General features: G+C 37.9%; 1 protein-coding gene across 5 annotated transcripts in view; it reads right to left on the bottom strand.

Annotated features, from left to right (window-relative positions):
• The window catches only part of C9H12orf40 (chromosome 9 C12orf40 homolog), a 140,500-nt gene that overhangs the window by 38,042 nt on the left and 85,962 nt on the right, over positions 1–16,496 (bottom strand). For all 5 annotated transcript variants that reach the window (XR_004176040.1, XR_004176039.1, XR_004176041.1 and 2 more), the window contains one exon: positions 12,318–12,400. Coding sequence is in view for 2 of the 5 variants with exons in the window: in XM_021922184.2 (XP_021777876.2) it covers positions 12,318–12,400 (83 nt within the window). In the remaining 3 variants the exon portion in view is untranslated. The remainder of the gene's footprint in view (positions 1–12,317; positions 12,401–16,496) is intronic.

Below are 16,496 nucleotides of genomic sequence, written 5' to 3'. Positions count from 1 at the left end.
CAATACATATCTCAACTGTTAGATAAAAAGACAAACTTTGATCATGCGGCTCCAAGATGGCTGAATAGGAACAGCTCCAGTCTACAGCTCCCAGCATGAGCAATGCAGAAGACGGGTGATTTCTGCATTTCCAATTAAGGTACTGGGGTAATCTCACTGGGGCATGTTGGACAGTGGGGGCAGGACAATGGGTGCAGCCCACCAAGTGTGAGCCGAAGCAGGGTGGGGCATCACCTCACCCAGGAAGTGCAAGGGGTCAGGGAATTCCCTTTGCTAGCCAAGGGAAGTGGTGACAGACGGCACCTGGAAAATCGGGTCACTCCCACCCAATACTGCACTTTTCCAAAGGTCTTAGCAAACGGCACACCAGGAGATTATATCCTGCCCCTGGCTCGGAGGGTCCCACGCCCACGGAGCCTCGTTCATTGTTAGCACAGCAGTCTGAGATCCAACTGCAAGACTGAAGCAAGGCTGGGAGAGGGGCGCCCACCATTGCTGAGGCTTGAGTAGGTAAACAAAGCAGCCAGGAAGCTCCACCTGGGTGGAGCCCACCACAGCTCAGGGAAGCCTGTCTGCCTCTATAGATTCCACCTCTGGGGACAGGGCATAGCCAAACAAAAGGCAGCAGAAACCTCTGCAGACTTAAACATCCCTGTCTGACAGCTTTGAAGAGAGTAGTGGTTCTCCCAGCGTGGAGTTTGAGATCTGAGAACGGAGAGACTGCCTCCTCAAGTGGGTCCCTGACCCCTGAGAAGCCCAACTGGGAGGCACCCCCAGTAGGGGCAGACTGATGCCTCACACAGCTGGGTAACCTTCTGAGACGAAGCTTCCAGAGGAACGATCAGGCAGCAACATTTGCTGTTCAGCAATATTTGCTGTTTTGCAGCCCCCGCTGCTGATACCCAGGCAAACAGGGTCTGGAGTGGTCCTCCAGCAAACTCCAAGAGACCAGCAGCTGAGGGTCCTGACTGTTAGAAGGAAAACTAACAAACAGAAAGAACATCCACACTAAAACCCCATCTGTACGTCACCATGATCAAAGACCAAAGGTAGATAAAACCACAAAGATGGGGAAAAAACAGAGCAGAAAAGTTGAAAATTCTAAAAATTAGAGAGCCTCTCCCCCTCCAAAGGCACGCAGCTCCTCGCCAGCAACGGAACAAAGCTGGGTGGAGAATGACTTTGATGAGTTGAGAGAAGAAGACTTCAGATGATCAAACTTCTCCGAGCTAAAGGAGGAAGTTCGAAACCATCGCAAAGAAGCTAAAACCCTCGAAAAAAGATTAGATGAATGGATAACTATAATAACCAGTGTAGGGAAGTCCTTAAATGGCCTGATGGAGCTGAAGACCATGGCACGAGAACTACATGATGAATGCACAAGCTTCAGTAGCGATCAGTCAACTGGAAAAAAGGGTATCAGTGATTCAAGATCAAATGAATGAAATGAAGCGAGAAGAGAAGTTTAGATAAAAAAGAGTAAAAAGAAATGAACAAAGACTCCGAGAAATATGGGACTATGTGAAAAGACCAAATCTATGTCTGATTGGTGTAACTGAAAGTGATGGGGAGAATGGAACCCAGCTGGAAAACACACTTCAGGTTATTATCCAGGAGAACTTCCCCAAACTAGCAAGGCAGATCAACGTTCAAATTCAGGAAATACAGAGAACGCCACAAAGATACTCCTCGAGAAGAGCAAAACTCCAAGACACATAATTGTCAGATTCACCAAAGTTGAAATGAAGGAAAACATGTTAAGGGCAGTCAGAGAGAAAGGTCAGGTTATCCACAAAGGGAAGCCCATTAGACTAACAGCAGAACTCTTGGCAGAAACTCTACAAGTCAGAAGAGAGTGGGGGCCAATATTCAACGTTCTTAAAGAAAAGAATTTTCAACCCAGAATTTCGTATCTAGCCAAACGAAGTTTCATAAGTGAAGGAGAAATAAATCCTTTACAGACAAGCAAATGCTGAGAGATTATTGTCACCATCAGGCCTGCCCTACAAGAGCCCCTGAAGGAAGCACTAAACAGGGAAAGATATAACTGGTACTAGCCACCGCCAAAGTATGCCAAATTTTAAAGACCATCAATGCTAGGAAGAAACTGCATCAACTAACGAGCAAAATAACCAGCTGACATCATAATGACAGGATCAAATTCACAATAATAATATTAACCTTAAATGTAAATGGGCTAAATGTTCCAATTAAAAGACACAGACTGGCAAATTGGATAAAGAGTCAAGACCCATCAGTGTGCTGTATTCAGGAAATCCATCTCAAGTGCAGAGACACACATAGGCTCAAAACAAAGGGATGGAGGAAGATCTACCAAGCAAATGGAAAACAAAAAAAGGCAGGGGTTGCAATCCTAGTCTCTGATAAAACAGACTTTAAACCAACAAAGATCAAAAGAGACAAAGCCATTACATAATGGTGCAGGGATCAATTCCGCAAGAAGAGCTAATTATCCTAAATATATATGCACCCAATACAGGAGCACCCAGATTCATACAGCAAGTCCTTAGAGACCTACAGAGACTTACACACCCACACCATAATAATGGGAGACTTTAACACCCCACTGTCATAATTAGACAGATCAATAAGAGAGAAAGTTAACAAGAATATCCAGGAATTGAACTCAGCTCTGCACCAAGCAGACCTAATAGACATCTATAGAACTCTCCACCCCAAATCAACAGAATATACATTCTACTCAGCACCACATCACACTTATTCCAAAATTGACCACATAATTGGAAGTAAAGCACTCCTCAGCAAATGTAAAAGAACAGAAATTATAACAAACCTTCTCTCAGACCAAGTGCAATCAAACTACAACTCAGGATTAAGAAACTCACTCAAAACCTCTCAACTACATGGAAACTAAACAACCTGCTCCTGAGTGACTACTGGGTACATAACAAAATGAAGGCAGAAATAAAGATGTTCCTGGGAACCAGTGAGAGCAAAGGCACAACATACCAGAATCTCTGGGACACGTTTAAAGCAATGTGTAGAGGGAAATTTATAGCACTAAATGCCCACAAGAGAAAGCAGGAAAGATCTAAAATTGACACCCTAACATCATAATTAAAAGAACTATAGAAGCAACAACTAATAAATTCAAAAGCTAGCAGAAGGGAAGAAATAACTAAGATCAGAGCAGAACTGAAGGAGGCAGAGACACAAAAACTCTTCAAAAAAATCAATGAATCCAGAAGCTGGTTTTTGGAAAAGAGCAACAAAATTGATAGACTGTTAGCAAGACTAATAAAGAAGAAAAGAGAGAAGAATCAAAAAGAGGCAACAAAAAATCATAAAGGGGATATCACCACCGATCCCACAGATATACAAACTACCATGAGAGAATACTATAAACACCTCTATGCAAATAAACTAGAAAACCTAGAAGGAATGGTAAATTCCTGGACACATACACCCTCCCAAGACTAAACCAGGAAGAAGTTGAATCCCTGAATAGACCAATAACAGGCTCTGAATTTGAGGCAATAATTAATATCCTACCAACCAAAAAAAGTCCAGGACCAGACGGATTCACAGCCAAATTCTACCAAAGGTACAAGGAGGAGCTGGTACCATTCCTTCTGAAACTATTACAGTCAATAGAAAAAGAGGGAATCCTCACTAACTCACTTTATGAGGCCAGCATCATCCTGATACCAAAGCCTGGCAGAGACACAACAAAAAAAGAGAATTTTAGACCAATACCCCTGATGAACTTTGATGCAAAAATCCTCAATAAAATACTGGCAAACTGAATCCAGCAGCACATCAAAAAGCTTATCCACCATGATCAAGTGGGCTTCATCCTGGGATGCAAGGCTGGTTCAACATACACAAATCAATAAACGTAATCCAGCATATAAACAGAACCAAAGACAAAAACCACATGATTATCTCAATAGATGCAGAAAAGGCCTTTGACAAAATTCAACAGCCCTTCATGCTAAAAACTCTCGATAAAGTAGGTACTGATGGGACATATCTCAAAGTAATCAGAACTATTTATGATAAACCCACAGGCAATGTCATATTGAATGGGCAAAAACTGGAAGCATTCCCTTTGAAAACTGGCACAAGACAGGGATGCCCTCTCTCACCACTCCTATTCAGCACAGTGTTGGAAGTTCTGGCCAGGGCAATCAGGCAGGAGAAAGAAATAAAGGGTATTCAATTAGGAAACGGGAAGTTAAATTGTCCCTGTTTGCAGATGACATGATTGTATATTTGGAAAACCCCATCATCTCAGCCCAAAATCTCCTTAAGCTGATAAGAAACTTCAGCAAAGTCCAGGATACAAAATTCAATGTGCAAAAATCACAAGCATCCCTATACACCAATAACAGACAAACAGAGAGTTAAATCATGAGTGAAGTCCCATTCACATTTGCTTCAAAGAGAATAAAATACCTAGGAATCCAACTTACAAGGGATGTGAAGGACCTCTTCAAGGAGAACTACAAACCACTGCTCAGTGAAATAAAAGAGGACACAAAACAAATGGGAAAACATACCATGCTCATGGATAAGAAGAATCAATATCGCGGGAAATGGCCATACTGCCCAAGGTTATTTATAGATTCAACGCCATCCCTATCAAGTTACCAATGAGTTTCTTCACAGAATTGTTGAAAACTACTTTAAAGTTCATATGAACCAAAGGAGCCCGCATTGCCACATTTAACCCTAAGCCAAAAGAACAAAGCTGGAGGCATCATGCTACCTGACTTCAAACTATACTACAAGGCTACAGTAACCAAAACAGCATGATACTGGTACCAAAACAGAGATATAGGCCAATGGAACAGAAGAGAGTCCTCAGAAATAATACCAAACATCTACAACCATCTGATCTTTGATGGTCCTGACAAAAACAAGCAATGGGGAAAGGACTCCCTTTTTAATAAATGGTGCCGAGAAAACTGGCTAGCCATATGTAGAAAGCTGAAACTAGTTCCCTTCCCTTACACCTTTTATACTAAATTAATTCAAGAGGGATTAAAGACTTAAATATTAGACCTAAAACCATAAAAACCCTAGAAGAAAACCTAGGCAATACCATTCAGGACATAGGCATGGGCAAGACTTCATGTCTAAAACACTAAAAGCAATGCCACAAAAGCCAAAATTGACAAATGGGATCTAAATTACTAAAGAGCTCTGCACCACAAAAGAAATTACCATCAGAGTGAAGATGCAAACCTACAGAATGGAGAATTTTGTAATCTACTCATCTGACAAAGGGCCAATATCCAGAATCTAAGCAAAGAACTCCAAAACAAATTTACAAGAAAAACAAACAACCCCATCAAAAAGTGGGCAAAGGATCTGAACAGACACTTCTCAAAAGAAGACATTTAGCCAACAGACACATGAAAAATGCCTACTTCATCACTGGCCATCAGAGAAATGCAAATCAAAACCACAATGAGATACCATCTCACACCAGTTAGAATGGCGATCATTAAAAGTCAGGAAACAACACAGGTGCTGGAGAGGATGTGGAGAAATACGAAACCTTTTACACTGTTGGTGGACTGTAAACTAGTTCAACCACTGTGGAAGACAGAGTGGCATTTCCTCAAGGATCTAGAACTAGAAATACCATTTGACCCATTACTGGGTATATACCCAAAGGATTATAAATCATGCTGCTATAAAGACACATGCACATGTATGTTTATTGCAGCACTATTCACAATAGCAAAGACTTGGAACCAACCCAAATGTCCATCAATGATAGACTGGATTAAGAAATGTGGGCACATATACAATTCATGGAATACTATGCAGCCATAAAAAGGATGAGGTCGGTCCTTTGTAGGACGGGATGAAGCAACTACTCATTCTCAGCAAACTATTTCAAGGACAGAAAACCAAACACCGCAAGTTCTCACTCATAGGTGGGAATTGAACAATGAGAACCCTTGGACACAGGAAGGGGATCACACATCGGTTGGGGGATGGGGGGAGGGGGGAGGATAGCATTAGGTGATGTACCTAATGTAAATGACAAGTTAATGGGTGCAGCATACTAACATGGCACGTGTATACATGTAACAAATCTGCACATTATGCACACGTACCCTAGAACTTAAAAAAAAAAAAAAGACAAACTTTAAGAACTTTTTAATAGGTCTAGATTTCAATTTTCTAGGCATAAATTTTCCAAAATTCTTGAAAAATTTACCTTTTAATTACTGAATTAATGAAAATATTCTTTTAATGAAAATCTTACATAAAATATTGATTATTCAAGCTAAAAATACAAAGTTAATGTAAAAAACTAAATATAAAAAGGGGTATAGGCTTTAGCTGATTGACACTGAAACAGCAATAGTAAGCCTATGAAATAGCATTAAAACTGACTGAGCACAAATTAGAGAAAGCAAGCTCAATGCATTTATTTATTCAAACAAATACTCATTTAGCAACAATAATGTTACCCTCTTGGAGCAGACATTCTGATGGGTAGAAATGATGTTAGTCAAATAATCATACACTTGCATATATAATTATGATTCGAAAAAAGTGTTATAAAGAACAAATATGAGGCATTGTGAGCACATAACTGATAGGCCTAATTAGATTGGGGAGCAAGGGAGGGACTTTTCTAATAAGCGACATACTTAAGATGAGACCTAAAGGATGAATAAGAGTAAGGTAGAGGGAACAGATTGTATAAAAGATCTGAAGCAGAAAAGACACTGACAAGCTAAGAAAAGTGAAATGTCAGTAAGTGTGGCGCAGGATGAGAGAGGGAGATCACTAGAAGAAATTGAAGGTGTTAGTCAGGGTCATATCGCAGATGGCCGGTAGTCACTGTAAGGGATATTGATGCTAAAGTAAAATAGGAATCCACTAAAGACTTGCACATGGAAATAACATGATTCAATTTATGTTTGCAAAAGATCGTGAGAGTTGCTAACTAGAAGAAAGTGGGGCAAGCGTGAGAGCAGACAGATTTCTTAGGAAACAACCACAGTAGTTCAAGACAAAATATTGACTTGATTGGATGAAGTGACAGAAGGAATCTGGTTGAATGAGGTAGATGAGACAGCGAAAGAAAGGACAAAGTTAAGTACTAAGTTTCTGACATGATCATGTGGGTGGACAGAAAAGGTATCTACTGATATAGGAAATGTCAGAAAAACTCATTTGTGGAGAACCAGGGGATATTCAGTTTGAGGTATGAAGAAATGGAGATTTTTATGAAATATCAAAGATATGTTCAATGGAAAATTGGACATCTAAATAAAGATGAGGGCTAAAGTTTAAAGTTAAGAACTGTCATCATGCAGATAGCACAAAATTCATTGGAGTGTATAACATCACCTAGGGTTTAGAGTGTAGGTTAACAGAAGAAGATTGTCCTATGTCAAATCCTAAACTTTACAACATTTATATGGGCGGTAGAGGAAAAGTAGACAAAGGCATGAAGTAGCATTCAGAGAAATATGAAGACAAACAAGATAGTGTGTTATCACAAAAGCAAAGAGTTAAAATTGTTTTTTAAAAAATAAAATAATAATTTATACCAATATTAGGAGTTCTTATGAGATAGATTCAAAAGTATCCAATGAATTTAACAACATAGAAGTCATTGGTGTCTTTAGCAAGAGTTGCTTGGATGGTGAATTAGAGACAAAAGGTAAACAAAATGAAGATGAAAGAATGAATGGAGGAGAATTCCATTTAAACATGTGATTTACCAGCAATGGAGCATTTCTACTCAGAATATACTATGTCACTCCAATTATTCAGGTTTCAGTTTTCAATAACATTTTACAGTTTTCATCTAAATGTGAAGAGTTTATTTTTGAACATATTATTGGTTATTTTACATTTCCAATTATTATTAATGGGTTCTTTTAAAAAGCCTCTTAAAAGAAAGAAAATGTATCTTTATATATTTTTATATATTATATATCATGTGTGTATACACAGTTGACCCTTGAACAACACAGGTTTGAACTGCACAGGTCCAATTATATGTGCATTTTTCTTCAATAAATACATTAGAAAACTTTTTAGAGATTCGTGACAATTTGAAAAAACTCAGAAAATAAGAAAAAGTTAAGTATATCATGAATGCATAAAATATCTGTAGATACTAGTTTACTTTATAATTTACTACTGTAAAATATACACAGATCTATTATGAAAAGTTAAAATTTATCAAAACTTTTGCACACAAACATGGCCATAAGTGGCACCATTTACAACCAAGACAAATGTAAATAAACATAGAGAAATGTAAACAAATATTTAGTATTAAATCATGACTGCATAAAACTAACTGTAGCACATACTGTACTACTGTAATAATTTCATAGCCACCTCTTGTTGCTGTTGCGGTCTCTCTGGTAAATTGCATATTGTAGTAAAAAGTGATCTCTTGTGGTTCTTGCATATTTTTCACTATGTTTAGTGCAGTAACATACACCTTGAATAACATCCAAGGAGCCACATGAAATGCCACTAGTGATGCTGGAAGTGCTCCCAAGAAGCAGAGAAAAGTCATGGCATTAATTAATTGCTTGAACGGCTTGGTATATACTATAAACTGGGGTCTGCAGCTGCAGTTTCTCGCCATTTTAAGATACATAAACCCAGCATAAGGACCATGTACAGAAGGACAAATATGACATGTTCTCACTCACATATGGGAACTAAAAAAGTTGATCTCATGCAGGTTGAGAGTAGAATGATAGATACCAGGGACTGGGAAAGGTGTCATTGTCAGGGGGTGGGAGGGATGAAGAGAGATTGGTTAATGGGTACAAACACACAGTTAGATAGAAGGAATAAGTTCTAATGTTTAATAGCAGAGTAGGATAACTACAGTTAAAAACAAATGTATATTTCAAAATAGCTAGTAGCTATGTCTTAAAACGGTCCCAACACAGAGAAATAAATACTCAAGGTGATAGATATCCTAAATATTCTGGCTTGATCATTACACATTCGAGTCATGTAACAAAACATCATATATACCTGATTAAGTATGTATAAATATTATACATCAACAAAAAATAAATAAAAGGTAAATCTAAGCCGGGCGCGGTGGCTCAAGCCTGTAATCCCAGCACTTTGGGAGGCCGAGACGGGCGGATCACGAGTTCAGGAGATCGAGACCATCCTGGCTAACACGGTGAAACCCCGTCTCTACTAAAATACAAAAAAAATTAGCCGGGCGAGGTGGCAGGCGCCTGTAGTCCCAGCTACTCGGGACGCTGAGGCAGGAGAATGGCGTGAACCCGGGAGGCGGGGCTTGCAGTGAGCTGAGATCCGGCCACTGCACTCCAGCCTGGGCAACAGAGCCAGACTCCGTCTCAAAAAAAAAAAAAAAAAAAAAGGTAAATCTAAGCATGCTTCTTTAGTGAAGCAATTTGAGTTATATTCTTTCAGAGAATTCAACTGTTTAACAAATAGATAACCTTGTAATCTAGTGTTGATAACATGTTATTGGTGATTTTTTTTTTTTTTTTTTTTTTGAGACAGGGTCTCACTCCATTGCCTGGGCTGGAGTGCAGTGGCACAATCATGGCTCAATGTGACCTCAACCTCCCAGGCTCAGGTGATTCTTCCACCTCAGCCTCCTCAGTAACTGGGACCACAGGCACACACCACCATGTCTGACTAACTTTTTGTATTTGCTTTGGCCATGTTGTCCAGGCTGGTCACGAACTCCTGGGCTCAAGCAATTGCCCACCTCAGTCTCCCAAAATGCTGGGATTACAAGCAGGAACCATCATGCCTGGTTAACTGATATTTCTTACCTTTGTTCATAAGTACTTATTATAATATGTTTATGCATATACATTTAAAATGTAATTATAAGCAGGATCCTTTGGAGATGCATTATTTGGTCTTTTCTTTCAGGGAATGGAACTAGTTAACAAATAGAGAACACTGTAATATAGTGTTGAGAACGTGCTATTGAAGGATAGTCATCTCTTCCTTAGAATTTCTAAGGCCTCATGTGCATGAGTTTACATATACACAAGTAAAAGCTAAATCTAAGTATAGTTCTTTAAAAAAAGAAAGAAAAGGAAACTTGTGAAGGCAAATGTACTTTTGTGAAATGCCTTTTTACGTTGTTTTAAAAATGTAGCTTTTATGTGGGTGCAGGATTGCTATGACAAAGGCATACTTTTAGACGCTAATGTGATTCAAGAAAAAGTGAAGCCATTCTATGACAACTTAAAGCAAAAGGAAGCTGAAAGATCTAATGCTGGAGAATTTAATGCCAGCAAAAGATGGTTTGATAATTTTAGAAAGAGCTTTGGCTTAAAAAATATCAAGGTAATAGGGGAAGCAGCTTCTGCAGACCAAGAAGCAGCAGATACATTCCCAGATGCCTTTAAAGGAAATCACTGAGGAAAATGGATATCTGCCTAAACAAGTTTTTAATGGAGACAAAAGTGCCCTATTCCAGGAAAAAAAAAAAACAAACAAACAACAAAAAAAAAAACATGCCACATAGGATATTTATTAGGAAGAGAAGCAAGCACCAGGATTTAAGGCAGGATGGGATAGGCTAACTCTACTGCTTTGTGCAAATGCAGTCAGGTTTATGACAAAGATTGCCCTTATCTATAAAGCTGCTCGCCTTCAAGTTTTGTAGGGAAGGATAAACACCAATTGCCAGTCTCTCAGTAATACAACAAGAAGGCCTGGAAAACAAAAACGCTTTTTCTGAATTGATTCCATCAGTGCTTTGTCCCTGAAGTCAGTAAGTGCTTTGCCAGTAACGGACTGCCTTTTAAAGTTATTTTGATATTGATAATGCCCCAGGTCACCCAGCATCCCATGAGTTCAATACCAAAGGTGTCAGAGTAGTTTATATGTTTTGAAGTACAACATCTCTAATTCAGTCCCTAGATCAGGGAGTCACACTGACCTTTAAGGTTCATTATACATTGTGCTCTATGGAAAGGGTGGCCAATGCAATGGAAGAGAATCCAGGAGAGAGAACATCATAAAAGTTTGGAAGGATTATACCATTGAACATGCCATTACTGTTATAGAAAAAGCCATGAAAGTCATCAAGACTCAGAAAAGAAATCCCTGCAGGAGAAAACTGTTCTAGATATAGAACATGACTTCATAGGATTTACAAGAGCTAATCAAGAAAATCATGAAAGAGATTGTAGATATGGCAAAAAAGGTGAAAGGTGAAGGGTTTCAAGATACGGAGCTTACAAAAACTAAAGAGCTAATAGATACTCTCCAGAGGAATTAACAGAAGACAACTTGATGGAGATGAGTACTTAAGAACCAGTTACAGACGACAAGGAAGAAGACATAAAAGAAGCAGTGCCAGAAAACTCTGACATTAGACAATCTGGCAAAAGTGTTGACATCTTTTGACTTCTTTATGACACAGATCTTTCTATGATACAGGCTCTGAAGCTAAAGTAAACAGTAGAAGAAGGATTGGTACCATGTAAAAACATTTTTAGAGAAACGAAAAATCAAAACTCAGAAAGAAATAATGATGTATTGCCATAAAGTTACACCAAGTGCGCCTGCCTCTCCTGTCCCCTATTCTACCTCCTCCACCTCTTCTGCCTCTGCTACCAATGAGACAGCAAGACCAACTCTGCCTCTCCCTTCTCCTCCTCAGCCTACTCAACATGAAGATGATGAGGACTGCGACTTTTATGATGATCTATTCCTAGTTAATGAATAGTAAATATATCTTCTCTTTCTTAAGATATTAATATTTTCTTTTCTTTAGCTTACTTTATTGTATAAATACAGTATATAATATGTACAACTTACAAAATATGTGTTAATCAACTGTTTATGTTATCAGTAAGGATTCTGGCCAACAGTAGGCTATTAGTAGTTAAGTTTTGCAGAGTCAAACATTTTATTCAGATTTCTGACTGAGCAGCATCCCTAAACCCTGCAATGTTCAAAGATAAACCGTACACACATAATGTGTGTGTGTGTGTTTATGTGTATGTGTATATATATGTGTATATATATAATGTATCCTGATAAAAGGATAAAAGGTGTTTTGTAAATGGCAGTAAAAGCATTATCTTTACAAATGTGAAGAATGGTACTCATTTACATTTTTATTTTACATTTTTGTTTACATTTTTCTTTTGTATATTTTTAAATAGTTGTATATATTTTTGTTTACTTTTTTGTTTATATTAATTTTTACTTACACTATTTGACTCAACATTTTTATAAGGTAAACTGTGAGAAAAACAAATAATTATTAATTAATATAACATATATTAATAGGTGAAACAAGCATAACTTACCACATCTGAACTAGAACTGAAACAGCTGTCGGTTGGTCTTGGAGAGTAACTGGTAGACCAACTACTCTGTGCAGAATCAAGAGCTGAAAATAAAGGTTTAATACATGAATAATGGCATTTATGAATACTCTACAACATACATATGCCAAGTAGAAGATATCTGCTGATAAAACAAATTTAGATAACAACATACAACACTTTAAAATGTACCAAAATTAGTTAAAATTGTGGATATTTAGCACCTTACAATTCTGACAGGATTTATGGGTTTATTTTACCCTTAAAAAATGTGTAGCTACAAATGAAATAAGGGTATATAATGTAAGTGAAGAAAACAGAATAGAGAAACTTGGATTGATTTTTCCAACATGTGAATTATATTTTATGAACAAATAAAGTGTTAACCTGAGGGAAGGAAGAAAAAACCAAGTTATTAAGTCCTAAGGCATCAAACATTTGCCAATCTAGTAAATGAAAGTTTACTATGCAATCAAATGCTGTGAATAAAACCTATTCAAAGCATCCAGTTTGATAAATTTTCATTATCTGCTTAATATTACTATTTTACAATTGCAAGTAAAGTTTTAAAATGGGATTGAGATGTAGGTCATGAATCCCTACTATGTATAAATGATAAAGAGCAACCGTAGCTTCAACCACTCCTGTTACCTTGTTTATGAAAATGAGTCTGCTATCAAGAGAAGCAAAAGGCTGCAGAACATGAAACAACAACACATACCAGATCACATACCCTCCTATATGCAATAAACCATGAGCACCTCAGGCCAGGACTAATGCTCTCTGTAACAGAATCTAGCTTCAGTCAACTGAGAGGCAGAGAGAACTTAGCTGAACTCTGATACCCTTATTTCATCATTCTAGAAGGAAATTTATACCCCCACAAAGCAGGTTTCTCCCTGACAACAGAAAGTAGAGTGCACAAAAATGAAGGGTAGAATATTACTACTAACAACATAATTTAAGGGCATTTCACCCTCATTTCACCAACAAGGTTCATTCAGTCCATAAGTACTGTAAATCCACAGTCATCAGAAAGGAAGAAATTTGTCTGCTGAATGAATGTTCTCATCTTTAACAGTACAGGAAAGGGCATGCAAATGAAAATAAGTACAAATAAACACTGGTTTTGGTGACCATGGCCTTATAGTATAGTTTGAAATCAGGTAGTGTGATGTGTTCAGATTTGTTATTTTCGTTTAGTCTTGCTTTGGCTATGCGGGCTCTTTTTTGGTTCCATATAGATTTTAGAGTTGTTTTTTCTAATTCTGTGAAGAATGATGGTGGTATTTTGATGAGATTGCATTGAATTCGTAGATTGCTTTTGGCAGTATGGTCATTTCCACAATATTGATTCTACCCATCCATGAACATGGAATGTGCATGGTACTGGTATAAAAATAGGCACATAGACCAATGGAACAGAATAGGGAACCCGGAAATAAACCCAAATACTTACAGTCAACTGATCTTCAACAAAGCAAATGAAAACATAAAGTGGGGAAAAGATACCCTTTTCAACAAATGGTGCTGGGATCATTGGCTAGCCACATGTAGGAGATCCTCATCTCTCACCTTATAGAAAAATCAACTCAAGATTGATTAAGGACTTAAACCTAAGACCTGAAGTTATAAAAATTCTAGAAGATAACACGGGAAAAACCCTTCTAGACATTGGCTTAGGCAAGGATTTCATGACCAAGAACCCAAAAGCAAATGCAATCAAACAAATATATAGCTGGGACCTAATTAAACTAAAGAGCTTTTGCACGGCAAAAGGAACAGTCAGGAGAGTAAACAGACAACCCACAAAGTGGGAGAAAATCTTCACAATCTATACATCTGACAAAGGACTTATATCCAGAATTTACAAGGAACTCAAATCAATAAGAAAAAAACAAACAATCTCATCAAAAAGTGGGCTAAGGGCATGAATAGACAATTCTCAAAAGAAGATATACAAATGGCCAACAAACACATGAAAAAATGTTCAATATCACTAATGATCGGGGAAATGCAAATCAAAACCATAATGTGATATCACCTTACTCCTGCAAGAATGGCCATAATCAAAAAATCAAAAAACAGTAGATGTTGGCATGGGATTGGTGAACAGAAAACACTTCTACGTTGCTGGTGGGAATGTAAACTAGTACAGCCGCTATGGAAAACAGCGTGGAAATTCCTTAAAGAATTAAAAGTAGGGCTACCATTTGGTCCAGCAGTCCCACTACTGGGTATCTACCCAGAGGAAAAGAAGTCATTATTCAAAAAAGATACTTCCACACACATTTATAGCAGCACATTTCACAATTGCAAAATCATGGAACCAACCCAAACTCCCATTAATCAATGAGTGGATGAAGAAACTGCAGGGTGTGTGTGTGTGTGTGTATATTTACATATATATGATGGAATAAAAATGCAGCCATAAAAAGGAAGGAATTAACAGTATTTGCAGTGACCTGGATGAGATTGGAAACTATTATTCTAAGTGAAATAACTCAGGAATGGAAAACCAAACATCGTATGTTCTCACTGATATGTGGGAACTATGATATGAAGATGCAAAGGCATAAGAATGATACAATGGACTTTGGGAACTTGGGGGAAAGAGTGGAAAGAGGGAGAGGGATAAAAGACTACAAATATGGTGCAGTGTTTACTGCTTGGGTGATGGGTGCACCAAAGTCTCACAAATCACCACTACTTTCTCATGTAACCAAATACCACCTGTACCCCAATAATTTGTGGTAAAAATTTTTCAAAAACTTAAAAAAAAACCACTTATTGAGTAACTACTTTATGTAAGGCACTGTGATAGTTATTAGGGACACAAGGTCAGAGCCCTCAAAGTGTTCAGAATCTTATAGTGGAGAAAGATACACATTTAAGTCACAAAATAAGATGTGACATCATAGAAGATACAAAAGTAGTAGGCGGCTAAGTGTGATGAACCCTAGGGAAAGAGATTTGGTGACAATTTAGAGAAAACACAAGTATAAAGAATAGGTTTTGAATGATGAATAAACAATTTTCAGAGACAAGATGAAAAACTAACATGTGGGATAGAGGGAAAAGAATGTGCAAATATTTCTAAACATTAATGGAGGTACATTTTAGATTGTCCATGATGTTACCTAAGGATGCATTAAAGAGAGGTGAGACAATGAAATCAAGTCAGTTAGATGATTAACTGAATAATCTAGGTGTGAAGTGATTATGACCTGCAATAAAGCAGTGAAATTGGGATAGAGAAGAAGCAAAAGATTCAAGTTTCAAGAAGGCTTTCAAATAGCCTCAATTTTTGCCTGTATGTACATTTAAAAACTTTTCTGTATGTGGTATAACATCAATATCAAAATCTGATAAAGATTGCACACACATACACACATTCTCTCTCTACAGGAAAATCTCACTTATGAATACCAATACGAAAACCTTACACTAAAAAAGTATTAAATTTTTTAAAAAGAACAGAATAAAAAGAAGAGCAAAGAATCACAACACAGCAGGACTTGGTGGAATTTACTATAGGAATGCTAAGATGGTCCAAATCACAAAATCCATTAGTAAAATTCACCATTTAAAAAGATCTATATCAGGCTGGGCGCGGTGGCTCAAGCCTGTAATCCCAGCACTTTGGGAGGGCCGGAGACGCTGGATCACGGCGGTCAGAATCGCAGACCATCCTGAAGTTAACACAGAGAACCCCGTCTCTACTTAAAAAAAAAAAAACCACAAAAACTTGCCAGGCGAGGTGGCGGGCCAGTCCCAGCTACTCGGGAGGTTGAGGCAGGAGAATGGCGAACCCGAGCGGAGCTTGCAGTGAGCTGACCGCCACTGCACTCCAGCCTGGTGACGGAGGAGACCCACCAAACAAAAAAAAAAGATCTATATCAAAATCGAAGTATCACCTCACACCTCTTAGGGTGACCACTGTCAGAAAAAAACAAAAAATAACAAATATTGGCAAGGATGTAGAAAAATTGGAACCTTTCTGCACTGCTGGTGGGAATGTAAAATGGTGCAGCAACTACGGAAAATGGTATGAAGATTTCTCAAAAAAATAAAAATAGAACTACTATATAATCCAGAAATATAACTTCTGAATATATATCTAAAATAACTGAAAGCAGGACCTAGAAGAGATATTTGCAT

This window comes from Papio anubis, chromosome 9 (genome assembly GCF_008728515.1).
Source record: "Papio anubis isolate 15944 chromosome 9, Panubis1.0, whole genome shotgun sequence".
Taxonomy (NCBI): domain Eukaryota; kingdom Metazoa; phylum Chordata; class Mammalia; order Primates; family Cercopithecidae; genus Papio; species Papio anubis.
The sequence above is the reverse complement of the archived record's forward strand: the minus strand, read 5'-3'. Positions and strand labels throughout refer to the sequence as shown.